The sequence below is a fragment of the Zosterops lateralis genome, assembly GCF_965231275.1.
Source record: "Zosterops lateralis genome assembly, chromosome: 26".
In the NCBI taxonomy this organism is placed as follows: Eukaryota; Metazoa; Chordata; class Aves; order Passeriformes; family Zosteropidae; genus Zosterops; species Zosterops lateralis.
The window spans coordinates 5,902,191-5,929,919 of NC_139786.1; the positions used below are offsets into that span (position 1 = coordinate 5,902,191).

General features: G+C 54.7%; 1 protein-coding gene across 3 annotated transcripts; it reads right to left on the minus strand.

Annotated features, from left to right (window-relative positions):
• Positions 1-157: 157 nt before the first annotated feature.
• On the minus strand, positions 158-27,143 carry RASSF5 (Ras association domain family member 5). Of its 3 annotated transcripts, XM_083878509.1 has the most exons (6): positions 27,082-27,143; positions 17,727-17,848; positions 5,212-5,325; positions 4,078-4,375; positions 3,696-3,811; positions 158-3,071 (listed from the first exon to the last, which is right to left on the minus strand). In XM_083878509.1, exons 1-6 carry the CDS (start codon positions 27,098-27,100, stop codon positions 2,919-2,921), a joined length of 822 nt encoding a protein of 273 aa, XP_083734635.1. In that variant the 5' UTR covers positions 27,101-27,143; the 3' UTR covers positions 158-2,918. The 3 variants fall into 3 exon arrangements, with proteins under 3 accessions (XP_083734635.1, XP_083734634.1, XP_083734636.1); XM_083878508.1 differs by lacking the exon at positions 27,082-27,143 and having other exon boundaries at positions 17,727-18,036; XM_083878510.1 differs by lacking the exons at positions 17,727-17,848; positions 27,082-27,143 and adding an exon at positions 13,556-13,752.
• Positions 27,144-27,729: the final 586 nt, after the last annotated feature.

Below are 27,729 nucleotides of genomic sequence, written 5' to 3' on the forward strand. Positions count from 1 at the left end.
ACTTTGGTCAGGTCTTTAGCTCTCTAATAGTAGGTTAGGAAATTTAAATTCCCTTCTAGGAAGGATTCCTGTATTTCCCTTTAGACTTAATCCACTGAAGTTCTATAGGAGGACAGCAGAAAAAGAAGGTTGAGAGATTTCTTTAATTACTGACAGTTTTATTATCATGGTCTCTTACACTGTCTGCATATGAACAAATAGTTCCAGAACCTTCAAAAAAAGCTGAGAGTGAGACATTTTGTAAAAATGCCATAGAATCACTAGGGAGTAGTAAAAATAAATTACAGCATTGCAAAAATGCATTTCACTTTGCCATAGAAGCTCTACTATTCCATCCTATACACATTATTTTACAAGGTTTTACAGTAGCCATGGAAAATAAACTCACACGACCTAGGCGAGACAATTGCTAACCAAAGGCACTGCCAACGGGATTTTGCGCTTAAAGAAGGGGCAAGTACTTCTAAAAACAGCTCAACTGACCCATGAGGATTGGAGTTTCAGCACCCACCGACTCTTCAGATGCCCCTCATATTGAAAAAAAGAACAACAAACCAAAAAGAGCGAGGCCTGCTGGTGGCAGGAGGTTTTCAGCAGCATCCACAGTGATTGCATACGAAGCCATGCCTTCTACTAACTGTCAAAGACATGCTGGGGCCAGGAAGGGACAGGGGACACTCGCCAAACTCACCAAAAAGAAAAAAAACAAAACCCTGCACAACTTTCAGCCAGAAAGAAAAGGGATTTCAAACCAAGTGTGTGGCTCTTCTCTCTCGAGAACCACTGGCAGTTTTTTTACAGCGTTTCTTCCCCACGGTGGAACTGAAGTATTTATACGGCGCTGTCAAGGCTCAAAGCACCAGATAAATGGTATTTAAACGACTCCACAAGTGAACAGTGGAGTGCTGAGTCTGCTTGTAGCTGGACAAAGAGCCCCAGAGCATGGCAGGTGCTGCTCTGTGGCCGCCAGCAGTTGTTAAAGGTCGTTGGGTGTAGAGTACAGTACGGCTGGAGGCTCCTGTGCACAGAGCCCTGCGAGCAAACCCTGCCTGCTGACCACAACAGGAGCTGCAGCTGAGCTTGGCACAAAGTGCCTTTCACACCAACCGAGGGCTCCGAGTGATGCAGTTACTCTCGTAAGGTTTAGAAACAAACATACCCAAAATCTGGGAAAAAAAAAAAAACAAACAAACAAACAAAAAAAAAAACCCAAGCAATCACCTTCCAGAAGGAAACAAAGCAGTTCCTCATCCCTCCCCGGACACGAGAGCCTCGTCACACCAGGGCTGTGGGGACAGGAGGGACGAGGCCTCTGCACAGCTTCCTCCTTAGCCCAAATGCAAACTTTTCACACTTAAGGGAAAAAAAAAAGGCACTGAGGTAAATTTTAGAATTTTAGACTCCTCCCTGTTCCCCAACAAAGCGCTGCCTCCTCTCCCACTGAGTGCGGGTGGGATGACAGCAGCCGCAGCGAGCTCCGAGGGACAAGCCCTGCTCCATCCCAAGCCAGCACTGACATTCCCTGTTCCCTGCGCTCTGCTGTGGGGTGAGCAGAGGGAGGGCTGGCCCTGGGTGTGTGTGCAGCAGGAAGCACTGAGGGTAAACACTGGACCTGTCCTCTCCCTGGGATCCCTGGAGCATTCCCAGCCCAGCAGCCAGGGCAGGGACCCAGCCTGCAGCTCCAGGACTGTGCTGAGGGATGCTCGGTGAGCTGGGAGCCCTGAGACAGGCAGAGAGAGAGAGACTTGCTGTCCTCTCCTGACTCCACAGAGAGAACAAATCCTGGGAAGCTTCCTGGACGTGCAGGACAGCACCAGTTGAGAGTGTGGAGGGAGATCAGGGCACAGGGAGGGTGTGACAGGGACAGCAGGGCTGGGATAGCTCTGCCAGGAGCGAGAGCAGGAGGAAGCACAGGTGAGGTGAGCAGAAAGCATCCAAGGACAATAATTCCCTTACTTGGTGCCACCTCCACACCCCAGCCCTGGATGGGGCTCCTCTCCCTCGGGGCCAGGCACGTTCACAGCTCAAAATCTGATTTATGAAGGAGTTTTGAGCTTTCTTGGGTTCCTCTGATGGACACTTATTGCTAAACCTTCAACACTGAACCCTCAGCCTGTGCCCCAACCATCACCTTTACCCTTTTCAAACAGAATTTCTGGAAACATAGGTCCCAATTCCTACAGAGAACTGATGAAACACTGGCTAACTTAAGCATCAGGGACAGTTACTGTAATTCAGCTCTCTTCAAAATTAGAAGTCAAATAGAATCAAAATGAATGATTTTCCCAGGAATTCCCAAGTTGCAATAATATTTACTAACAGACTGTTGGGGTGTTGCAGCTGCCTTGGTGTCATAACCTGGCATTTCCCTGGCTGCCTTAGCCCTGAACAAGCCCAGGGCTGGGTCAGAGCTGCAACACCCACATGGTTTGGTGCAACAACCTCCTCCCCTTTCCCTGCTGTTTCCCTGTGCTCTCCTTACGAAACCAGAACTGGGCCACGAGGGCACTGTGGGCCACAGCACCTCCAAACAGGAACAAGCAGCTCGCTGGGAGGAGCAGGAGCAGCAGGAGCTGCCCTGCTCAAAAACTTCAGCCAGCAGATGGGTCCTGTTGGGTGTCACACCGAGGATTTTCCACGCAGCCTCTCCAGCAGATGACAGGGCTGGAAAGCCAACCAGCAGCTGTGTTTTGCTTTGTTGAAGCTGTTTTAAAAACAGCCTTCCCGTCCTTGGACTGGTTCTGGTCCTTGGAGAAGAGGTTTCGGAAGAAGAAAATGCAATAGGATAATTTTAGGGGTGCTGGGAGCCAGTCCTTATGGAAGGTTGAAGGGGGAGAATGACTACTAAGGTGTCCTGAGAAGTCTTTTCACTTAAAAACAGTCTCTAGCTTAGTCTGATGCCCAGTGCCTCCTGAAGGTTATCCAGGTTTGCCTCTGGCTTCTTTCAGGGTCTGTTGCAGTCTCTGTTTGAACTTCTCGTACTTCCTGTGCACTTGCTGGATTTTGTCCTTCTCTTCCTTTTCCAGGATCATCAGGAAGTTCTGGAGCTCCGGGATGGTGAACGCGTCCCACTGCAAAAAACAGCACAAAGTGAGCACATACTTTATGGGATCTGTGGGGTCCTACCTCTGAATTTGTGAGGAGGAGCAATAAAATACATTTAAATGTATTTGATCTCCAGGGATTTTAGCCTCAGGTTGTGAGAGAGATGGGATAAGGGGCTACAGCATGAAGGACCATCCCAATCCTCCCAGGATTTAAGGGATTCCCACAAAACAAGAAGCAGAATCCTGCAGGATGCAGCAGCTCCCAGGATTTGCTTCACTGTGGTGGAGAGCAAGATTTCAACCCAAAACCGACTGTGAATTTATTACCTGAGTGTCCCTGGCTTTTACTTAAATTAGTGGATTACTTACAACAGTGCTCAGCTGATCTAATTAGTGAGGATTAACCCTGGGGCGGCACTGCCGGGTTCCATAAACAGATTATGCAGTGGCCATCAAAACTGGCCTCAGCATTTCCACAGCTCAAGTTTGAATCGTTTTAAAAACCCAAATCATTTAGGAGCAAGAAAAGACCAACCCAGCCCTCTTAGAGGGAAAAACAGCCCTTTTTTGTGCTGCCTCTGCCACACATCTCCCAGCTCTGCCATGTACTCCACATATGAAAACCAAGGGAAAGAGTCACCAATGTACCTCAACTTCTCCTGTTTCGTTTTCCTTCAGCACAAAGCTCAGCACATCCGTGTCAGGGCCTGCCAGCAGCCGCAGGTACAGGGGGTACTCGGTGAGAGGGAGCTTCTGGAAGAGCACTGCAAGGATAGCACACACCCCCAGTGAGATCAGGACTGCCAGGGGAGCTCAGGAGGTCAGCATGGAAAAGGATGCTCAGGATCACAGGGCTGAGTCTCTATCACAGATTCATGAGGATCCCTGTAAGGTCTCAGGTGGTTTCAGCCCCTTCTGAAAACATAATTCCCTGTTAACTCAAGCAGCATCACCTCCTGTGGAGGTCTGGCTGTGGATTCACCACCCCAGTGAGCCCTACAGGACACCAAACTCACCACCCCAAACTCACCTTGCCCGTCTTTCCGCATCTCCTTGAAAAGTGCAAACTTCTGGGGGTTATCCACCACCATGAACTTCTTCAGCAGCCCCTGGATCACCTCGCTCACCGTGGTGGTGCTGCTGATGTGCAGCTGCTTGATGGCATCCAGGGGCAGGTAGAAGGAGGTCCTCTTGTCCGTCATCTCTGCCAGGTTCACCTCCTTGAGGGCGTCGTAGATGGACTGGGGCCGGATCCCGGCCGGCACCGTCACCGGGCGCCGCAGCTTCAGGTGCACCTTGATGAACCCTGTGTAGGTCCCATCCTCATTCTGGGGCAAAGCACACAAAGATCAGGCTCCAGGCAGCTTTTCCAGCCCCCTTCCCCACCCCACACAGCAGGAGCTGCCCCCGCTCTGGGAGTTCCAGCGTTTTCTCATTAATTGTGTCAAAAATACCCAGTAATTTCAGGACAGTCACTACTGATTTTCTCTTGGCAGTGACTCATCTCTTCCTCTCGTCTGTGGGATCTTGTTTTATTTCAAACCAGCCCTGCTGCGAGGCAGTTATGGAAATTCTGTTGCATGGAATTTGTAGTTGCACTTAATATGGATTTGAAACCCCTGGTTCAGCAGGATCTCCCCAACTTATTCCTTGTGTTTGATTCCCCATTTTAAGGGATTTTCATGTCTCCATGTAACAAATCATCCTTGGACATCAGCTGATCCCACCACAGGTCTCTTACCCCACCCTCAGCTCCACAAAAATGCAAGAATTAGGAAAGAAGACCTGGTTCTGCACAGTCCACCCAGGAAGCCTGGCAGTGGTGAGGACAGAGCATCTCTCTCTAGAAAAGTTTTGTGTTCCTAAACCCACTTCCAACAGCTGCTGAGCAGCCCTGGCTCCACCGTGACTCATCCCCACTGGGGCTCATCCATCTGGGACAAGACTTTGTGGCAGCTCCTTGCCAGAGATGAGTGCCAGCAGGAAGGGATGGAGGCAGGGAAGGGTTACCTGCAGTGCCAGTGACACTGGAAAGCCAAGCAGGAGGAAAAGCAGCTTGAGAGCCACTCTCACCCCAGTGACACCTTCCCCACAGGCTGGCCCCATTCAGAGCCCACAGAAACCAGCAGCAGTCTGGTGTGAGGGAAACCAGCCCAGCACGTACCAGTTTCATCAACAGGCAGTTGGTGACCTTTGCATTGTACTTTTCAATCTTCTGTTTGATCTCCTGGACGGTCGGAGGTTCGGGTTTTTCTTCTTCCACTGTTTGTGCCGCATTCTGCAATCACAAGAGAGGGGCTTGAGCTGCTCTGTGTAAAGCTCCATCTGTTCAGCTCCTGGGAAAGCAGGAATGGATCCTTGCAGATCCTGAGCAGTGATGACGTGGGTGGGGATGGTCCCAGAATGTTCAGGATTCCACATCCCCACCCCAAACCACCTCTGACACCAGTGACAGGCAGTGGAGGGCAAAACAAAGTGCACCAGGTGGTGGCACAGAGCAGTAAAACATCTCAGTACAAACCAGGGGAAAAAAATCCAGCCTTTAAAACCTACTTTCAAAGCAAAGCCACCTGCACCTGTGAACATTTATTTCCTTCTTGCCATGCCAAAAAAAAAAAAAAAAAAAAAAAAAAAAAAAAAAAAAAAAAAAAAAAATCCCATCCTATTTCCAGTATTCACAGCTCTGACTCCCCAAAACTCAAGCAGCTTCCAGTGGGTTCACCCAGGCAGAACCTGGAGTTAAATCTCTCACTGCTCTTGTCCAAAGCTTGGGAAATTATAGCTCAGAGCAATAAAAGCACACGAGCAGCAGGCTGGCTGTGTGACTGATAATAAATCAGGCACTGCAGGGCCAGTCCAGGCATCGCAGCCCCTGTCAAAAACTGCCCAGTCTCTGCATGGGCTCACCCAGAGGGGGAGAGAGGCTGCTGCTCACCCAGGTTTGGGGGAATTTCCTCCAAAACCAACGGATCTGACCTGTAGGTGGGCTCTACCTGAAGGCCACCCATGGAAATGTCACTAATGAATAATCACAGAATCATTAAGGTCAGAAAAGATCTCTGAGATCGAGCCCAGCACCATTAAACCATGTCCCCAGGTGTCACTTCCACGGCCTTTTGAACACTTGCAGGGATGGGGATTCCACCACTTCCCTGAGCAGGCTGTTCCAACTCCTGACCACCCTTCCATGGAGAAATTTTCACTGCTCTCCACTCCAAACCTCCCCTGGTTCCCCTCCAGCCGGGAGGGCAGGTCTCCTCTGCAGCACTGCCTGCTTTATCTGCTCTCTCTATCAAGCCTCTGTGTGTGTTGGGCAATACTCAGCGGGCTGGATGTCCCTGCTCAGAGCTCTGCTGCCTTCCCTGAGCTCATCACACTCCCTGAGCTCACCACCTTCCCTGGCAACGTTTTGCCCAGATTTTCTGTGGGCTTGCTCGGAAGCTGGCATTAGCAGGGAGCAGAAAGCGTGAAGGGATGTGCCATCGAGGCTGGGAAGGCTCAGAATGAAAACTGCAACCTCTGAGAAGGAGAAAAAAAAAAAAAAAAAAGGGAAAAAAAGGCAGCTTGGGGGAGCAAAGCTCGTCTCTTCCCTGACAGCCCCAGAGCACACAGGACAAGGATGCAGCAAGCTGTAAATAAGCCAATATTGCCCAAGGCTACCCATGGCATTTCTTTCAGGAGGAGAATCAAGCCGAGGACAAACTGAACGCCTGGTTGCAATCTGGCAAGGCAGCAGCAGTGCTGGGACTGGGGAGCCCTGGGTTCAGGGAGGCCATTCCCCAGTGACAGCTCAGGGTTTCACAGTTTCCATCCCAGAGCTGCCAACAGCTCCAGGCCTCTCAGACACCCACAGGGAGCAGACACCCAGGGGACAGCAGTGACACTGAGGTGCCACCTCCTTGGTCACTCCAATAGAAGGAGAGGAGCTTCGAACAGGGACATGGAGTGACAGAAATGGGGTGATGGCTTTGAAGTAAAAGAGAGAGATTTAGATGAGATATTGGGGAGAAATCCTTCCCTGGGAGGGTGGGCAGGCCCTGGCACAGGGTGCCCAGAGAAGCTGTGGCTGCTTCATCCCTGGAATGTCCAAGGCCAGGTTGGAGCACCCTGGGGCAGTGGAAGGTGTCCCTGCCCATGGCAGGGATGGGAGTGGATGAGCTTTAAGGCCCCTCCCAAACCAAAGCATTCTATGACAATAAAAGCAAAGCTTTCCTGGATTATTTGAGAACTGCACGTAAATCTTTATCAGAACTCCCCAGTCTGTCAGAGTCCTTTGGCTCATGCTGCACCAAGTCTTGGCCACACACAGGTGCAGGGCTGGCAGGGGAGTCTTTGAAAATCATCTTTAGAAATCGTGCCAGGGATTGAGATGTTGAAAGGAGCATGACGGAAAAGAAAAATAAAAACAACAACAGAAAACCACACCCCTTCCCTATAAGTTAACAGAAGATGAACTCTCAGAAACCCTGCACTTCCTCATGTCACCCATGTCACAGCACTGAGACAGACACAGCTGTGCTGCCCCTCCCCAGGGCTGGCCCCCACCCCAACACACAGTGAGGGAGGGCAGGGGACCCCCAGGACTGTCCCCTTCTGCACACGGAGAGTTGTAGCTGCAGAACTGAGGGCACCACAACATCATCCATGGCACAAACACAGCACAGCGTAGAGAGCATCCATCCATAGACCCATCCATCCACCCATCCATGGATCCATCATCCACCTATCCACCATCAATGGATCCATCCATCCATAGATCCAGACATCCATCCATGGATCCATCATCCATCCATCCATGGACCCATCCATCCATCCAGACATGCACAGCAACAGCAAACCCAGCAGCTCTGCCTGTCCCTGTCCCAGTTTGCTTCTCCTCAGCAGAGCAGGTCCCTCCCCTCTATGATGTTCCCAGCGCAGGGACAGGAGGGACACAGCTCTGTGCCAGCAATCAGAGCCTGTGAGCAGCTCGGTTTCCATGGAGGGGCACGGCACAGCAGGGCAGCAGGAGCCTGGAGCGGTGCCCTGGGGCCTCACAGCAGATGAGGAGGGCTGTGGCTTCCGAGAAACCCAAAGCACTCACAGCAGGAGGGGCCCTGGCTCAGGTGTCACCGGTGTCACCGCAGTAACAAAGCACAGCTGTGATGTCTGTCCTGCCTTCCCCACCCTGGGCAGGCCTGGGCAACCTGCAGCCAGCTCAGCCCCTGCCAGCTCCCCTCCCTCCTGCGCCCTCCCACTGCAGGGAAAGAAAGTTTGGGTCATTTCTTTCATGCCTCTGTCCCACCGCGGGCACAGTGATGACAGGATGAACCCTGGGGACACACAGTGAAGTCATAGGAGAGAAATTAAGGCAAAGTCCGGCCTTAAAAAGTCCGGCCAGCTGTCCCAGAGGATCCAGAGTGGGGCCACCCCAGCTCCAGGAGCTGTTTAGAGATGGGGGAGCCCATTAGGGGATCCAAGGCCTCAACCCTTCACCTCTTCTTGCCACTCAAGTGATGCTCGGGCCAGGCAACACCACAAGCCCCCCAAGCAGGGACCACCCATCCATCCTAATCCTGCACACCCAAATATTCTGCTTTTCTGCTTCCAGGCCCAATCCAGCCCAGCAGCACCAGCAGTGGTGCAGGAGCCCTGGGAAGAGCAGAGCTGCTCCTCCTGCAGTGCAGGACCAGATCAGCCACTTCTTGCTCCTCACCAATCAACCTCAGCCTCCGGATGTGCAAAGTTTCTGGTGCAGAATCTGCAATTCTGGCTAAAGGAAGAAAAACAGAAGCTTTTAACCATAAAACCGTTGCCACATTTCCTGTTGAACCGGGACAGGATGAAACGAGCTGGTGACAAAACCACATCTCTGATCTGCACCTCAGCCCTGCTGGGGGCCTGCAGCTTTCCTGGGTGGAAAACAGGGATGAGGCAGCTCAGCCATCCTTGGGGATCACCTGGCCAGTGCCCTCAGCACAGGACATTGGTGTCACAGCCAGAGGGATGGGCACATTCCCTGTGCCACCCTCCTGTGTGACCAGCAGGACAACTACGAGCAGTCCGGAGCTGCCAGGAGAGCTCCCTGCCTGCTCCATGGAAAATCTGCTGCACAAAACTGCACAGCCGGAGGTTAAACAGGCCGGCATCGCCCAGACTCAGCAGGTGAGGGCTTTGCCAGCCCTGTGACACTGCCATAAAGCAGCTCACAGGCAGGGGTGGCTGCAGTGACACGGGGACACAGAGACTGTCAGGACAGTCTGGACACGGGGATTTGGGGACCCACAGCAGCACAGGACTCTCCTCTGCCCTCCCCATGCCCTCCATGACCCACATCATTGCTCAGCTGTAAGAAACGCCGATTGTAAGGAACGACTGGAGCCGCAGCTGGCACTTGGGTTAATGCTCCAGGGGACAAAGGCTGCCCGGGATGAGCTCTGGGAAGGGGCAGGACCGTGGCACAGAAAGCCCATGGCCCGGGGCTGGGCAGGGCTCACCATCCAGGCCCCCTCTGTGCAATCCAGCACTCAGCTAATGAGCTGTAAACTCCTGCCAGGCTCTTATGGACAACCCAGGGGCCACGGAGATGATGGTGACAGCTCTTAATGGAGTTCTAAGCCAAGAGGGGCAACAAGGAAACCTCCTGTGATGGGTATTTCCATTTACAAGGGAGAAATACACCCCACATTCAAAGAGCACCCTCCTCCCTACAGCCTCTCACCTTCTCTAAGTCAACACTCAACTTAAAAACCATTTAAAAGCAGCCAAGGCAGCAGCTCTGCACCATGCTGGGACCCTGTTTTGGGAATAACAGCCCCAGGAGCTGTCCCAGCACAATCCCATTGCACGAGCTGCTGTGTGGTCACAGCCTGGACGAGCAGCAGCTCAGGAACTCTGGCTTCACCAGCAAACCAGGCATGGGAAAGCAACAGGGGCAGAAAGTCTGAGTGTAGTGGACACTCCCTGGAGCCAGGGCCACCATCCCTGCTGCCCCAGGGCCACCATCCCTGCAGCCCCAGGGCCACCATCCCTGCTGCCCCAGGGCCACCATCCCTGCAGCCCCAGGGCCACCATCCCTGCCCCTCACTCCCAGCCAGTTTCTCCTCACCAACTCTTTCCTTAATGAATTGGAGGAGCAGAGCACTGGGATGGATCCAGCCCAGCACCACCACATTCTTGGCAGTCTGATCTCCAGGCAGGAGTGGCCAAGTCCTCCCTGGTGAGCTCGGGCACAGCTCCATCACTGTTCTCATCAGCCAGGCTGTGACAGCTCACATTCCCAAACCCACAGCCCAGGCTCTCCCTTTGGCTCCTTGTTCAGACTGCAGGAGCATTTCAGAGACCTCCTCTGAAGGGATGTTCTGACCTGGGGCATCAACCCTCAAATTTTCTGCTTATTAAGGAAAGATTTGTGTTAAAACACCAGAAAACAAAGGCTGAAGAAGCACATCTGAGTGTTCCTGGCTGTGGAGCTGCAGATCAGAGCAGCATCACCTGGGACCACAAACACAGCCCAGCACAAGGGACTGGAAATAAATGTGAATGCTCCAGATTTGAGTCAGGAACATGAGAACCAGCAGCTCAGATCTGTAAATCCAGCTGCAGCAGGGAGTGGTGGCAGCTTGGGGACACTGGGGGGAAGGCTGTCACCAGAGCTGGGACATCTCTGCTCTCAGAGCTCTCCATCCCTGCACAACACCCAACACTTTCCCTTCAACACCCACTCCCGGGGTTCACAGCACTGAACTGGGAAAGGCTCCAGCACAGACAGGCAGGGGAGAGAATCATACCAGAGATCTGAACCAAAAAAACCCAAAAAACCTGAAATACCCCAAACATTTCCCTCCCTCTGAGAAATTCAGATGAGGTGCTGTGGTTTACTGTGGGGTTCAGAGGAAAAGGCAGCAGACAGGAGAGCTGTGCTGCTCTAGAGCAGGGGAGAGGGATGGCTGCTGCATTTCAGAGAGGTTACAGCAAGTGAAGACGGGCTCAGTGTTTTGATTGCCATGGAGATTTCACTTAGAAACCGATTTTCCTGCCACATCTCAGCTCAGCACTGAGAGCTGACAAGGTCCTCATAGGGAGCTGCATCTCAGGGGGGTCCAGGCTGGAGCTCCTCTGCATTGCACCAGCTGCTTCCCTGCACCCCACAAACCTGCCCTGAGCACCAGCCAGCTCTGGGATTCTGGGGCAAGGCTGGGTGGGATCCTGGAAATCCCTTCATCCTCACACTTGGGTTCTGCCCCTCCTGTGCTTCCCATCCATGGGCACTCATTCCCTTGTCCCCTCCCCTCTCTGAGCCAGCTCTCTCTCATCAGCCACTGATGCAGGACTCCAAGAGCAATTTTGCAGAGTTTGAAGCAATCAGGCTTCAGGCAAAAGCCACTGAAGCCATTCAGCTGGAGAGGCCCAAAAATGCAAAGTAATGGATCTCCAGGGGTGAGGTCACATCTAAGATCTAAACCAGCTCTTTGCTAATGAAGAGTGATTTCACTGATGGTTTTGAAAGTAAAAAGGAATTGCAGCATTCCTAGAAAGAGGCTCTTCAGACTAACAGAGTTGTTTCAATCAGAAAAATGGTTTCTGTAATCCTGCAGATCAAATCCCACTCTGTTGAGTGCCATGCATGGCCATGTGTCCCCTCCTACCCATCCACCCCTCATTTCCTCCCCAGAGATGTTTCCTGTGCCTTTCAGGACCTGTATCCCTAAATTATCCATATTTGGCTTCCTCCCACCCAGAGTAGGCCCTGCCACACTGCCAGTCCTGCCCTGGGCTCAGGAATCACTCCTGGGCATCCTGGCATGGACAACCATCACCATCCCCAAACACATCCACCAACTGAACTCTGAGGTCTCAGCTGATGTTTTCACCCTGTGGCCAGGAGCAGGTGGTGGAAAACAGAGCTGTTGTCACACACAGCTCTTGCAGGGGTGGAAATGTTCCACATTCAATAATTACCACTTAAATGAGGTGCTGAGTGGAAAAGAGAGGACAGGGAGTGAACCAAAGCTCGAGAGAGATGTCAGCCACCTGCTCAGTGTCCAGCACCTCCTCAGTGTCCACCACATCCTCAAATGTCTGCCACCTCCTCTTCCTCCTGCAGGACCTGCACCACCACCAACCCCAGACGAGCCATGAACCCCCCCCAGAACCTTCCTCCAGCAAGGCCTGAGTGTGGTTTCCACCTCTGTGAGAATCCACCTCCTCACACAGCCCCATCACACGACACCAGTGGGGCTCAGCAGCACCTTTACTGCCTGTGGGGGTTTTTTTCATGCATAGGAACCATTTCCTCCCCACAACACCAAACCCCTGACAGGCTCCATCTTCTCTGACAGCCACGCTGGCCGTGTCCAGGTGAGGAGCTGAGTAAAAAGGGGCTGCAGCAGCCCCTGAACCCTTCTGGGAGGGAGAAATCCCAAACAGCAACAGCAGCAGGCTGATTTCCAGAAGTCCTCCAGGATCTGCAGTGCCCTGGCTCAAACAGAGCAGCTCTGGCTGCACCAGCACCCCAATCTCCTCCATCTCCTACACAAATGAATCATCAAATGACATTTTAAAACCAGCACTACGTGTCGGTTAATCATAGCAAGAGGGAGCTGCTGGCTAGCGGGGAATATCCCATCTTAAACCATTTTCTGCAGAGAAATTGAATAAAATTCTCAGCTGATTGAAGCTCCCCCTCCAGAGCTGCCCCCCCTGCCCAAGGAGCTGCTGCAGGGAGCTGAACCCCAAAGCACCTGCTGAGGGTTGCAGCTCTGCAGCCTCAGGTGCAAATACAGCAGAGGCTGAACGGGAGCACGTCGGTGCTGGTGGTTTACTGGAGGATTTTAAGTGAACAAACTGCTCCCTGGGCCAGATTTGATCTCTGGTTGCTGCAGGGCTCTCGTTCCCCTGTGAAACTCCCACTTCTGCAGCAGCGCCTTCTCCTTTTATGCTCAGCTCTGGTTGGGGCCCCAAAGTTCATGACAGGGATTTTTCATTTATTTATTTAAAAAAAAAACCCAGACGTTTAAAAACGATGAAGCAGCCTTGTCAGTGTTGCTGAGACACAAATCTCATCGTGGGTGAAACACTGCCCAGGCAAACCCTCTGTCCTTCTCCCAGGCAGGCACACACAGCCCCGGGCTGCCAGGAAAGGACCACGTCCATCACCGTGTTAATCGGTTCACAGATTAATCCTGCCCCGAACTTTCCCCGCCGCCCCACAGGTGCAGTTTTCACCCACGGTGCACATTCTGCGAGGTCCCCAGAGCACAGGTCCCCTTGACCCGCGGCTGAGAGCTGCCTACAGGATTTCACCTTAACGCCGCAAACAACCACCCCGAGAGCTCGTCCGGCGTGAATCCCCGCGGAACGGGGAACCCCGGCGTGGAGAAGGCTGAGGAAAACCCGCAGCGGTGCAGAGCCCGCCGAGGAGAGGGCAGAACCCCCTCCCGGCCCTGAGCCCCGGCCGGGCTCGTTTTGGGCAGCGCCCGCAGCCGAACGTGCGGGAGCCGCATCCCCGGCCCTGCGCTCCGCGTTACCTTGGCGGGGACCTTGCTCTGCGCGCTGCGGAAGAAGGAGGTTTTGGCCGTGAAGAAGCAATCCTCGAGGTCTTCATCCAGGCTGCAGTAGCCGCTGCTCATGCTGCTGCCGATGGTCATGGGAGGCGGGCAGGGCCGGGGGGCGGCGGGCCGGCCGGGGGGCTCGGGGGGTCCCCGCTGCGGCTCCCGCGCTCACATCACCCCGGGCTCGCCGCTTATCTGCGATAGCTGCCTGTGCTCATCCTGCCGAGCTGCTCCTGCTGAACGGGCGGCCGTGCCGGGTAACCCTTTCCTTTCCCTTCCCTCGCCTTCCGCAGCCGCCTCCGCCTCCCCGCGCAGCGGCGCTGGGGCAGCATGGAACGGGCAGAGCTCCCAGTCCGCTCCCGGTCCGCTCCCGGTCCGCCGCTCCCCGGGGGTGCCCGCGCAGCGGCAGCAGCAGCATCGCCTCCCCTTCCTGCCCTCGCCTCGCACCCCCGCAGCCCGGCCACTTCCTCTTGCTAAATTTCTCACCCCGCTCGCCGCCGAGGTGCTGCGCTCGGCCCCCGGGCCTGGGGACACCTGGCACCACCTTGGGGACACAAAAACGCGGGGCCACGGTGGGCTGGGGGCTGCTCTGAGCCTGCCGGACCATCCCCCGGGGCTGCATCACCCGAGGGGACCGAGGTGGTGGGGAAGGGGGAGGCGGGTGCGGATGCAGCTCAGACACCCCTCGGGGTGCCAGCAGCCCCGGGCCATCCAGGGGCCATTCCCTGTGAGGATGAGGAGCCCTGGGTTCCTCTCCCGCCCCTGCAGCTGATCCCAGAGCAGCAGGAGCAATTTCGGCACCCAGACTGAGGCAGCTCCGAGTGCAGCCCAGGAAAAGGGTGTTCAGCTCCTGGGTGCTGCTTTTACAGCCCCAGTGACCTTCCTGCTGGGTGAGGATCACAGGGATTTGGGGGGCTGGGCAGGGGAGGGGCTCTGCTCCCCACAGGATGCCACAGGGCAGGGACACCTTCCCCTGTCCCAGGCTGCTCCAAGCTCTGTCCAGCCTGGCCTTGGACACTGCCAGGGATCCAGGGAAAGCTCCTCTGGGCACCCAGGGCCTCCTCACCCTCACAGGGAAGAATTTCCTCCCAATATCTCATCTCAGCTTGCTCCAAGACCTTCCCACAAGCCACCACCCAGCACCACAACCTCTCCTCCTGACAGATTGCAGATGTTGCTCCAAACCCTTCCAGCTGTATCTGCTGAAGAGCTTCAATTGCTGCAAGGCTTTGAGAGCTCCGTGCCCACCACAGCAGCACCCCGTGAATACAAAAACGGGGATGGGGATGGAAAAACTGGCGACATCTGCATCTCAGAGAGAGGAAGGCAAGAATCCAAGTGCCTTATTTACAAAGGGAATAAATAAATAAGCCACGTTCTTATGGCAGCAGCAGCAGCACAGCCCCCTCTGCTCCACAGGGATAAATTTAGAGGAGAGAGAGGCTTAAATTGAGCATGTGCAACACCAGCAGAAAGTGAGGGTGGGGAACATCAGCACCGGGGTCTTCTAAGGAGCCTCAGCCCAAAAGGTCCCCAGTGGGACCAGGGTGCAACCTCTGGATGCTCCATGGGATTCTTCAAGGATCCCTCATTTATTGCTTGCAGTCCACCTGCTTGGGACATCAGCTCCATAAAAAAAATACCACAAAGCCAGATAAACCCAAGAACTTTGATCTCTTTGTTCAGCAGCAGCTCCACGTCATGGTTACCTGCACTTCAGTCCCCCAAAACCCACTGACCCTGGTACCCTGCACCAGTTCACAGGTTCACAGCACACAAACCAGCCCTGCCAAATCCAGAAACCAAATTCCTGGTGCTGCTGAGACCAGAGGAGGCTTTTGGCAGCTTCAGCAGAGTCTGGATATCACCTGGGAGGCTGATCTGAGACCAAAATGTAAAACACTCCTAAATACTTAACTGGATCAAAGCCCAAATTATTAATGCCTGCTATTACATGGTAACAGTCCTTAAATAGGTGATACTAAAATAGTTATTTCTCTGATGCTTCCACTTTGCTTAATTTTGATAATATGATTTAATGACTTCCAATTATGCCAGCTATTAATTTTTTTCCATGTGTTTTCAGGCCTCTTCCCCTCCTGCCATTGTATTTGGGCATCCTGTTAGTCTCCTACTGGAATATTGACATAATTTTCCCTCCATGCTCCTGTTTTCCAGCAGCAAGACCTGCCTGACCAACAGAAACCCTGCAGGAGCGTGGCTGAGTGCTCAGATCAAGCAAACCTGGCAATGATTTTCCCCTGACTATCCATTATCCGTGAAGAATAAATGGAGCTTTAATGCAGCGATTTACCCTCATTAGCCCTCAAATCAGCCCCAGCACAGGCCAGGGGAACCCTGCCAGGGCTTTGCTGTGCTGAGGATTCCCAGGTGCAATCTCCGGCCTTTGGGATGGGATTTCTGATGGATTTCTGTCTGCTGCTGGAATTGGAGACACTTTTTGTTTCCTTGGCACAGGATGCCTCCCCCTCCCCAGGGTGACACCAGGGTGATGGATGGCCACCAGGCACAGGCTCCCTGTTCGTTATTAGGCCCATCAATAATCCTGGCTGGGGTGATTGCCCTGAAGATGGAACGAGCCTTTCTCCTTTTCCCAAGAGCCCAGCATTGCTGGGGGAAGCCCAGTGACATCCAGAGGAGATGTGACCACACACAAATTTACCTTTACTCCCTTATAGAACACCTGGAGTGGAGATCCCACTCTGAGCCCTTTTGTAATGCACAATTTAGGAAGAGCAATCCCATCCCACTTCAGATCCCTTTAGGAAGGTCAATCCCATCCCACTTCAGATCCCTCCTGATCATTTTATTCTGAGCAGCAGCTGCCCAGCAAAGGATGGATGAAAACCAAACCCCATACACCAAAGGGAAACCCTACATTTGCCTTTGGAAAAGTGCAAAATGTTCCCATCTCCAGTTCTGCACCAGCACATCCAGGCCCTCCACAGAGAAGACATAAACAGGGGCTGAAATGAGGGAGAGAACACAGAACCACGGAATCATTAAGGCTGGGAAAGACCTTTGGCTGGATCCCACCACACCCACCAAGCCAGACCATGAAGTGCCACATCCACTCACTGTTTGAACACCTCGAGGCACGGTGACTCCAGCACTTCCCTGCGGGGCTGTTCCAGACATTTCAGAAAAGCACACAGAGCCTGGCGAGGCTCCATCCCAGCCAAATCCACTCCAGGCAGGTCTCCCAGCCTCGCCTTAAGCTTGCAGCATTAAACATCTCACATCTCATCACAGGCTCCCCGTGCCACCCCCGCAGGAGCCCAGACACTGCAGGACCCCGCGGGGATTAAAGCAAAGCTGAGCCTTCCGGAGTAACCCTGGGATTACAGCACGTCCTAACGCAGATTGAAGTGTCTCCATCCCCCGGGACTACTGAAACTCTCCAAACAAGGCTGTCAGCCAGCTCTCCTTGGAAAATTCATCTGTGCCGCCGATTGCCCGTGTTGGGACAATCCATCCCAGTATTGATCCTCCCCTGGAAGCACCGGGATTTGGGTGGTGGGGGGGCGATGTCCTGTCGCCCCTGCATTTCTTGCTTTTGAGTGTTTGAGTCTTTGCAGCAGCTTTCTCACACTGCTTCACATAAACAATATTGTATTCTTAGAATTTATCAGTATGTTTTGCATTCTTGTTCTCTGAGAGAGAATTTAACTGATGGTCATAGTGACCAATGGAGTCAGGAGGTTGTAACCTCCTTGGGCCAATCTGGGCCCACTGTACAAAATGTATATAAGTTGTTAGAGTCAGATAATAAAGGGCTCCATGTCTGACCCTGCTGCTGCCTGCTGTCCTCTGTGAGGGTCCACACCCACGTTGCGTGTTGCCCTTCTAAAGGCAGGGGTAACAATGTCCCTACCTGGCACTGCTCTGCTCCAGGTGACAACGGCGTTTTAAACACGCCAGGAAAGGAGGGCGATGCTCACATTCCCAACCTCCATCCCGCCAGACAAACCCACCTGGGCAGGGCTGCAGGTGACACGTCAGTGACACTCACTCTGACCAGCCCTCCCCTCCTGGAAAAGCCTTTGGGAGCAGGGAACGAGCTCCGTGGGGACATTGCGGGTCCCCCTGGGGCTGTGTCCCCCCAGGTCCCCCATCCCCAGCGTACCTGGCTGCGGGGCGGCAGGAGGAGGGTGTTCTCCGGGGACAGCTGGCTCTGGCACGGGCCCGGCCGGCGACAGTCCAGCTGGATGAGGCTGCGACACTCCTGGTGACACGTGTACCTGCAGTCTGTGGGGACACACAGAAAGGACAGTGTGAGGCGACCCCAGAGCTGCCCCAGTGGGGCTGGGGACACTGGGGGCACCATGGGGAGGGACTGGATTGAAGCCAGAGGGATTCCAGCATGGTCAGAGCTGGAGCAGGGCCATGTCCCTGTTCAGACCCCTGGCCCTGTTCAGGCTCCTGGCCCTGTTCAGACCCCTGTCCCTGTTCAGACCCCTGGCCCTGTTCAGGCTCCTGGCCCTGTTCAGACCCCTGTCCCTGTTCAGACCCCTGGCCCTGTTCAGGCTCCTGGCCCTGTTCAGACCCCTGGCCCTGTTCGGGGACACTCCTGCAGGTGAGGAGAGGCACCAGAATGCTTCATCCAGAGCAAAACCCACTCCCACACTCTCTCCCCGGGGAACCCTCCATTCCTGGATGCAACAGAGCAGCACAAGGCACATTCCTGCCACGCATCCTGCTGCCTCACTGATGAATAAAGGATGGAAAAAATCCTCAAATCCCACCAAATGATGGGGTATCCCTTGCCAGCTCTGCTCCTGGGAGATGTCACCTGCAGGAAAAGCTTGGCCAGGGCACAAGGAAAGGATCCTTCACCTCCCACCATCGGGAAATATGTTTGTACTGGACAGACATCAAACTGTTTAAGGTCACTAAATATCACAGGAGGGTTTGGGTTGGAAGGGACATTAAAGAGATCATCCAGTTCCACCATCCCAGGTTGTTCCAAGCCCCTCCAACCTGGCCTTGGACCCTTCCAGGGATGGGGCAGCCACAGCTTCTCTGTGCCAGGGCCTAAAGATGAAAACTTCAAGGGCCATCTGTGGTGACAGAGGCGTGGATCTGCCACCAGCAGCCCCAAACCCACCCCTGGAGAGGGCGGGGACAGAGCCCGGCCCCGGCAGAGGCTGTGCCCTCCTGTCCCCAGGTGCAGGAAGGCATTTCTACAGCTGTTTTCTTTGGATGCTGACCCAAAGTCAGACATTAACCCGTTCATGCACAGGTGACTCTGCACAGAGCAGCTTTAACCCCTTCAGGCACAGGGTCCTGCTCACCCTCATCTGCACAGGGGCACATTGGGCACAGCCAGCTCCACTTATCCCATATCCATCACCATCACTCCTGAAACCCCCTCCCTCAAAGTCCCAACTGCTCCAAACCCTCCTGACTGCAGTGAACAACCTCCTTCCACTTTTAACATCCCACCGGAGCATTTTAATTTTTAACTGCAGTACAAACAGCCTTAAATTTGCTTTTTACACTGCCCAAAATTCCAGAGAGGTCACCAACCTGGAAAAAAATAATTCTATCCTAAAATCAAGGCAAGAGAGCTCACTCCACAGGAGGATGTGGGTGCCTGTCCCTGCACCAGCCCCATGACTTTGCTAAGAGCCACTGAACTTGTATTTTAAATACACTTCTTCTTTTTTTCCCCTTTTTTTTTTTTTTTTTTTTTTTTTTTTTTTTTTTTTTTTTTTTTCTTTTTTAGCATCTGGGTGCTTGGTTTTGAATGTCTGGGGCTTGCAGGAAAGCAAAGGAATATCCCATGTTTGCTCTGGAAAGTGATTTCTGCTCAGCTCTGGGGAATTCTCCAGTGCCTGAGAATGAATGAGAGGAGCTGAACCACTGCTGGGAGCTGGTGCCTGAGGGGGGTAACATCAATCTCCCGGGGAAACAGGGAAATCATTTATCATTTAACATTCATCTGGCGTGAGCTGTCTGTCATCCTCCTATTCCAAGTCAGTTGTTTCAAGCGAGCCTGGGGGAAAAGCAGGGAGATTTGGCTTTTTTTTTTTTTTTTTTTTTTTTTTTTTTTTTTTAATTAGAGATAAGCTGCAGTTACACAGTAATTTAATGCATGACCTTTCCAGCAAACTGGCACAGCCTTTTAATGGGGGACAGTGGCCAAGTCTTTGCTGGAGAATGCTCCAGCTGTGGCTTCACCTGAGCATCTGCCACCACCACAACATCCCCTCTGCCCATGTGGGCCCAAATTCCCACATTTGGGCAGCTCCAACAGCAGGAAAAAGGCAGCCAAAGGTCTGACTCAGGTAATTCGGAGCCCAGAAATGCCAATTCCCAGGCACTTCCTGCGGGTCAGGCCCATCGTGGCGTCTCTCTGTGGGATTAAAGTGTGACACCTCCTTAGTCACCGTCACCTATTAACAGACCTAATCACCGGGGATCCGGTGGGGAGAACTAATTTTAGAAAGCCCGCAGAGCTTTAGGAAGGAGCCATGTGACCGGCTTGCCGAGAGGAGCAGGATGCCTCCACTTAGGCTTCAAGATAATTCCCATTCCAGTCAAACAATGGAACACTTGGAAATGGAGTTTCTTAAAAAAAAAAAAATAAATAAATTGAGAGAAAGAAAAAGGTCATGATGCTGTGAAAAACTTTGGTGGCTGAAGGGAATTGCCCTTTCTCCACACATAAAGTCTCTCAGGGGGATAAAATGAGTGAACCAGTCCCATAGAAATGCCCATCTCAGTGCCTGAACACGGCACTGCAGTCACAGAATGGTTTGGGTTGGAAGGGACCTTAAAGCTCCTCTGCCACGGGCAGGGACACCTTCACCTCTCCCAGGTGGCTCCAGCCTGGCCTGGGACACTCCCAGCCACAGCTGCTCTGTGCCAGGGCCTCCTCACCCTCCCAGGGAAGAATTCCCTCTGTCATCCTGCCCACCCCAATCCTCCCATTCCCACCCCCAGGACACCACAGACCCCACAGGGCACCTTCCAACTCGACCTGACCCCAGTGGAAATGGGGACAAAAGGAGAAGGAGGCTCCACAGGTATCTGGGAGCTGGGACAAGGTGTCAGAATGGACATTTCCTCCATTCAGACTCTGGAATCCTCCAGGGGCTCACACACCTCCAAGGGCAGGCTGCACCTGAGGTTCTGAGGTTGGATTTTGCAACCTGTGCTGCTGGGGGTGCTCCTCCCGTGCCTGACGTCACTGGGGTGACCTCAGGATGTGGCCCTGTGGCACCAGCACCCACAGAGCCAGCCCAAGGAAGGATCTCAGTCCCCCTGCAGCCCCCCCAGGGCACTGATCCAGCCCAGTGAAGGGTCTCAGTCCCCCTGCAGCCCCCCCAGGGCACTGATCCAGCCCAGGGAAGGATCTCAGTCCCCCTGCAGCCCCCCCAGGGCACTGATCCAGCCCCAGCCCTGCAGCTCCATCACTGCAGTCTCATCTTGGCAGTTTTAGGTCTAAAGCAGATGGTTTGGGTTCATTTGTTTGCACACACTGGTAAACCCCAGGGGCTGTTACTGTGTGTCCAGGGCAGGCAAGCCCCCTCTGGTGACAGCCACCCCTCTGTGACCTCCCTGTGTCACTGCAGTACCCTGAGCAGAACCCCAGCCCAGCCATTATTTAACAAACCCCCAAATTTTTCTTTGGAGTAGCAGGTGGGACAGCAGTGATGCCCATGCTCCTGCAGGGCAGGAGATGTCCCCGTGCCCCTGGAGGGCAGGAGATGTCCCCGTGCCCCTGCAGGGCAGGAGATGTCCCTGTGTCCCTGCCGGGCAGAGATGTCCCCGTGTCCCTGCCGGGCAGAGATGTCCCTGTGCCCCTGCGGGGCAGGAGATGTCCCTGTGCCCCTGCAGGGCAGGAGATGTCCCTGTGCTCCTGTGGGGCAGGAGATGTCCCTGTGCCCCTGCAGGGCAGGAGATATCCCTGTGCCCCTGCGGGGCAGGAGATGTTCCTGTGCCCCTGCAGGGCTGCAGAGGAGCCACAGGAGGAGGCAAAGCCACCCCAGGTGTGGTGCCAGCCCCCTGCCCACCCCACTCCCTGCCAGGCAGGATCCCTGTGCCCAGGCTCAGGAACATCAAGACAAACCCTGCATCCCAAAAAGAAGCAGAAAACCTGCAAACCCAACCCAAAAAGACCCCCCCCAAAAAAGCCTACCTGTGACCAGCAGCACCTCCCTGCTGGGCCTCCTCGGCAGGCGCAGTCCCACGGGCCAGGGCTTGGATTTGGGGAAGTGCCTGAAGATTTTACGGATTCTCTTTGTTACGAGCCCGAAGCAAGCGGCTGCTCCTGCCTTCCCCTCCGTCATCCTGGGGATGAGGAGCTCTCCAGGCACGGCCCAACCCCAAACGCTCTGGCATAAAAGTTGTGTCTGCTCCCACGAGAGGCCTTTTCCCCCCACGGAGATAAAGCCCTGACTGACATTGTCCATTTACAACCTGCTGCCGGCTGACGGGGCTTCTTTATTTATTTTTTCTGAGCAGGGGAGAGCAGCTCGGGGCTTGTGCATCTCCTGTAAGCCATGGAAAACTTTCTATTTCTGGGGCTTTTTGCTTGATAAGATAAAATAACCCAACGGAAGAGATTAGAGAGAGAAAGCGCAGGACTCTGTGCTGGGAGGTCTCTTCCCGGCATCCTCCCGTCTCTCTTTGCTGCTTTTCCCCCCGCAGTCTTTTAAAGTTTGAGGGATAAAAAAAGCTCCCAGTGTTTAATCAGAGGTTAAAGGGATTTACACTGAGATTAGCTGTGTTTATAATATTGATTTTAACTCTGCACATAGTTATGAGAGGCTTGTAAATGCCTTTCGCATCATCCATGAGAGTCAGGGCATTTTAAAGAAGAGGGAGGGGGAGTTTTTAGTGATAGGACAAGGGGGATGGTTTTAAATTAGAAGAGGAGAGATTTAGATGAGATATTGGGGATAAATCCTTCCCTGGGAGGGTGGGCAGGCCCTGGCACAGGTGCCCAGAGAAGCTGTGGCTGCCCCCGGATCCCTGGAATGTCCAAGGCCAGGCTGGACAGGGCTGGGAGCAGCCTGGGACAGTGGGAGGTGTCCCTGCCATGGCAGGACTGGGATAAGATGAGTTTTAATCCACCCAAACCATCCCATGGTGGATCTGCTGTACCAGGTGTCAGGTGATGGGGGGGGACACAAACACCACTTTAACAACGCCCCTGAAATCTGCCCCTTTGTCCCCACTCCCCTGTGTCCCCTCTGCTCAGGACCCCTCTCACAAACAGCCTTCAGCACCCTGCACCACACAGGGAGTATCAGAGATGGGATTTAACCAGCCCAAAGCCCACCCCGAGCAGAAAAAGCCATGAGTTATCTCAGGGGGTTTTCTCAGCCCCCCAGAGCCCCTGTGCACCTCCCTCCTCCCACAGCCAGACCAGCAAACCCCACTGAGCCTCGCTGGCATGAAGCAGAGGGAGCAACCCAAAAACCAACCTGCGAGGTAAGAGCTGGAGCCTGGGCTGGTGTCTCTCTCCATAAACCCTTCCCAAGGCGCTGGGCCGGAATGCAGCAGGAAACATGACCCTGGCAGAGCCGAGGCACCCCAGGAGCTTGTCCCACGGCTCTGGGCAGGTCCCCGTCCCTGCCCACAGCTCCATCCCCTCCCAGGGAGGAGCGCACCCTGCCCGGGGCAGCCGCGGGGGGCGGGAGGCACCCCCGGGCCCCACCCCGGCCTCACCTGCCCGCCTCAGCTGGCGGCAGGAAAAGCTCCAGGAATCCGCCTGGATCAGCTAAACGGGCCAGAAATGCAAAGTGTGTGTGTGCTGTGGGTCCTGGGAGCTGCCGGATTATTGTTTACAGTGGCGAGACGGAGTGTGGGACACTCCGATGTGGTGGAAGGAGAGACACAAAAGGCGCCGGGTCCCCGGGAGGAGCAGCGCTCTGAGCACAGACAGCCTCGGCAAAGGGCTCAGGAAAGAACTCGGCAATGAATCCGGCAAAGAACTCGGCAAAGAACCCGGCAAAGAACTCGTTATCTTAAGCAAACGGCTCCTGGAGAACAGTTCAGCTTTAGAGCTGAAGTTTGCTCTACAAACCAGAAAGAGGAATGATGTTTTACCCACTCCCTCCTTAAGGAAACAGGGGCTGGCTCAGCGCAGAGCCCGAGCACAGGAGGAGCTGCCCCGGGAGATACGGGCGGCTCCAGAGCGGAGGCACAAAACCCGTTTGGATGCTGAGCTGGTGCTCGGCGGGGCTGGATCTGTGTCACCAGAGCCGCAGATCAAAGGCTCAGGCTCCAGGTGTGACTGCAGAGGTGCTGGACACGCTCTGAGGTTTCCCTCCAGGGCAGCTGGAGTGGTTTACTTGTAGAGAAACCCTTCAGCCAATAATGTGCTCTTTTAATTAACACAAATATCGAAATTATACCATTTTGATGTATGATTATATGATCAAAAGTACTCGATATTTTTGGTTATCAGAGACACCAAGAGCAGCCCTTGAGCCGTTCCCAGCCGGTGTCCCCCCAGCCCTTCCCAGCAGGAAGCTCCGAGCCCAGCCGGGTTTCTGTGCTGTCCCAAAGGCTGACAGAACACACACAGAGGGCTCTGAGGCCGCGTTAGTCACCGGGACACCCGGCAGCTGCTCCCGCCCCCCTGAGCTCACCACACACCCCTCGGCATCTCTGCTCCTGCCCCCCTGAGCTCACCACACACCCCCCGCCATCTCTGCTCCTGCCCCCTGAGCTCAGCACACACCCCTCGGCATCTCTGCTCCTGCCCCCCTGAGCTCAGCACACACCCCCCGCCATCTCTGCTCCTGCCCCCTGAGCTCAGCACACACCCCTCGGCATCTCTGCTCCTGCCCCCCTGAGCTCACCACACCCCTCGGCATCTCTGCTCCTGCCCCCCCTGAGCTCACCACACACCCCCCGCCATCTCCGCTCCTGCCCCCTGAGCTCACCACACACCCCCCGCCATCTCCGCTCCTGCCCCCCTGAGCTCACCACACACCCCTCGGCATCTCTGCTCCTGCCCCCCCTGAGCTCACCACACACCCCTCGGCATCTCTGCTCCCGCCCCCCTGAGCTCACCACACACCCCTCGGCATCTCCGCTCCTGCCCCCCTGAGCTCACCACACACCCCTCGGCATCTCCGCTCCTGCCCCCCCTGAGCTCACCACACACCCCCCGCCATCTCCGCTCCTGCCCCCCTGAGCTCAGCACACACCCCTCGGCATCTCTGCTCCTGCCCCCCTGAGCTCAGCACACACCCCTCGGCATCTCTGCTCCTGCCCCCCTGAGCTCACCACACACCCCTCGGCATCTCTGCTCCCTGAGCTCAGCACACACCCCTCGGCATCTCTGCTCCTGCCCCTCCAGCCCCGGGAGGAGCTGGCAGGAAAAGCTGTTCCCCGGCAGCAGGACAGGCATGGATTTACACCTCCACACGGGGATTGTTTCCTTCATTACCGACTGAGCTCTGAGAGGTGCCAGCAGCACAAAGCCACACACTCTGTGTTAGACGGGAGATATTCCAGGACCAGCTGCTCCTCCTGCCCAAATGCGTTCCCTCCAAAGGCTGGAAACAAGGGTTTTCAGGGAATGGCAGTAGGATTTGAGCTCTCACCTCCCCATCCTTTCACACTGAGTGAGAGAAGGGTGTCTGTCCTGCACAGAGCCTGGAACACTCCAAATAAAAGCTGGGAAAAAAGGCTTCCATGTCCCAGGCAACATCTGCATCAGGTGCAGCAGCCATGGGCAGGACTTGGGTTAAAATCACAGAAGTTCCCCCTGAGCATCCTTTTCTCCAGACTGAATCATTAAATAATTATAATAAATCATAATAAATAACAAATAAATAAGATACAGTAAATAGTAAAAATAAATAATATAATAAATTAAATTATATTAATAATATATAGTATATAATAAAAACATAGTAAATCATTATAATAAAGAAATAAATAAACGCCACTTTCCCATTTTACTAAATACAACCAGATCTGACAAAAATAAAAATAGGCCAGAACTGTGCAAACAAAAACCTGGGTATCCTCAGGCTGCAAGTCAAAAGCAAACAAGCAGCAACTCTGTATCAGAGAGAAAAAAAAAGACTGTTCACCAAGGGGGGAGAGCGCGGCCCGTCTGCAGCTCTCAGGCGTTTTCAATGGGAGTCACTATTGGGATGACAGGGAATGCAGACTGGAGTGTCCCTCCCCCCATCCCGGTTGTTTGGGGAGTTTTGGAGGCAGAACTACTCCCACAGTCTGCATGATTCTCTGAAATGAAAAGGGAAATAGAGTTCTTTAAAATCTGTTTCAATATAAGTATGGAAAACATCCTGCCAGAGGAGAAGTCCCTGAGAACAGCTATTTACACAGCGTTTCGCAACACCACTGAATTCTGTGAATTTCTGCTTCAGGTCAGGATTTCGAAGCACACAAGTCAGGATCTCACCTCGCACCTGCCCCCAGTTTGCAGGGCCTGGCAAAAGAGCCTCGACAAAGGTGGTTTTTTTCCCTCAAATAAACCTGATTTCTCCTAAACACGATATTTTTTAAAGCACACTCATTCACACATTCCCGGCTGCACGCCAGGAGTTCCCAGCCCCGGGAAATCACCTGGGTCTCCACAGCTTTTGAGGGAATTAATCAGGAACACCACGCAGAAAGCCAAAGGTGCGCCCTAAAATCAGATTTCCATCCCCCCAGCGCCAGCCCCGGCGTGTCCCGGTGTCACGTTGTGGTGGCGCCCGGGTCACATTTAATTCCCAGAGTCAGGGCTAAAGCCTTAACGCTCCGCAGCGGGGCCAGAAGGTGCTGCCGCCTCATCCCAAAGCGCCCGGCCACAGCCCTGCCCGCCCCGCCAATCCCCGCCAGGAACATTTCATTGCCCGTAACCCGAGCACAGGCGAGCGTCAGGACCAGAACTGGCTGAGCCGGGCACTGATTGCCCCGCTGAGCTGCCGGGGCTGGCACTGCCCTCCCAAACAAGCCCAAAAACGAGCAGCGGGGCGTCCCCCGGGCCCAGCCCGCGCCGGGACGCGGCTCAGCCCCAGATTAGCGCCGGCAGCGCCTCCCTGCCCTCCACACCCGCACTGAGGGCACCCTGACAGGCGACTCTGTGGGCACAGGCCTGCAGGGGATGGCATCAGCATCAACGCCTTCTGTCAAAAATCAAGAGGCTCAGCGAGTTTTCAAGCCCCTCAAGCCGCAGCAGCTGCATCCCAAAGGAGTTTGCCCCCAGCCCGAGGGGCTGAGCTGGACAGGAGCGCTTTCACAGCCAGCAGGGCTCAAATCCACGAGTTATCAGTGAGAAAGGTTTGCTAAAACCTCTTCGTTTCCCCTCCCGCCACGGGTCACACCTGGCCGGGGAGAGGGAGCAGCACCCCGGACAGGGGACAGGGGACAGGGGACAGGGGACAGGGGACAGGGGACAGGGGACAGGAGACAGGGGACAGGGGACGGGCCGAGGGTGTCACGGCACGGCCCCGGCTGGGTCACCTCGGGCCCCTCCACCCACAGAGGGAAGGATGAACCTGTCCTGCAGAGCAGCATCGGCGCAGCACGGACCGGACACGAGCAGCATCCCCCTGGCACAGGCTCCCTCACCCCGGGGGTTTGGGCAGAGCTTCAGGCAAACCTACAAATTCCGGAGGACTTTACCCCTCACTGTAAAGCTTTACAAACACGAACCCTCCCTGCTCACCGCGATGCCAACCCCGCCCAGGAGCCGATCATCATCTCCTCTTTCCCGGAAAAATATTCATTTTCCAAACCCGCCCGGGCAGCGCCGCAGCCTCACCCGGAGACCTGGGCCCGGCCCCCCCGATCGCAGCCCCCCGGGACCCCCCCAGGGCACCAAAACCCGACCCGAGGGGCGCAGAACTGGGGCCGAGGGGAGGCAGGGAGGGAGGGAGTCCGGGCAGGGAATGGGATGCGGAGAGAGCAGGGGTGCGGGACAGCGAGGAGCAGGCGGGGGACAGGAGGGGACAGGAGGGGACAGGAGGGGACAGGCAGGGGACAGGCGGGGGACAGGCAGGGGACAGGCAGGGGACAGGCAGGGGACAGGCAGGGGACAGCAGGGGCAGGTAGGAGATAGGCAGGGGCCAGGCAGGGGCAGGCAGGGGACAGGAGGGGACAGGCAGGGGACAGCAGGGGACAGGAGGGGACAGGCAGGGGACGGC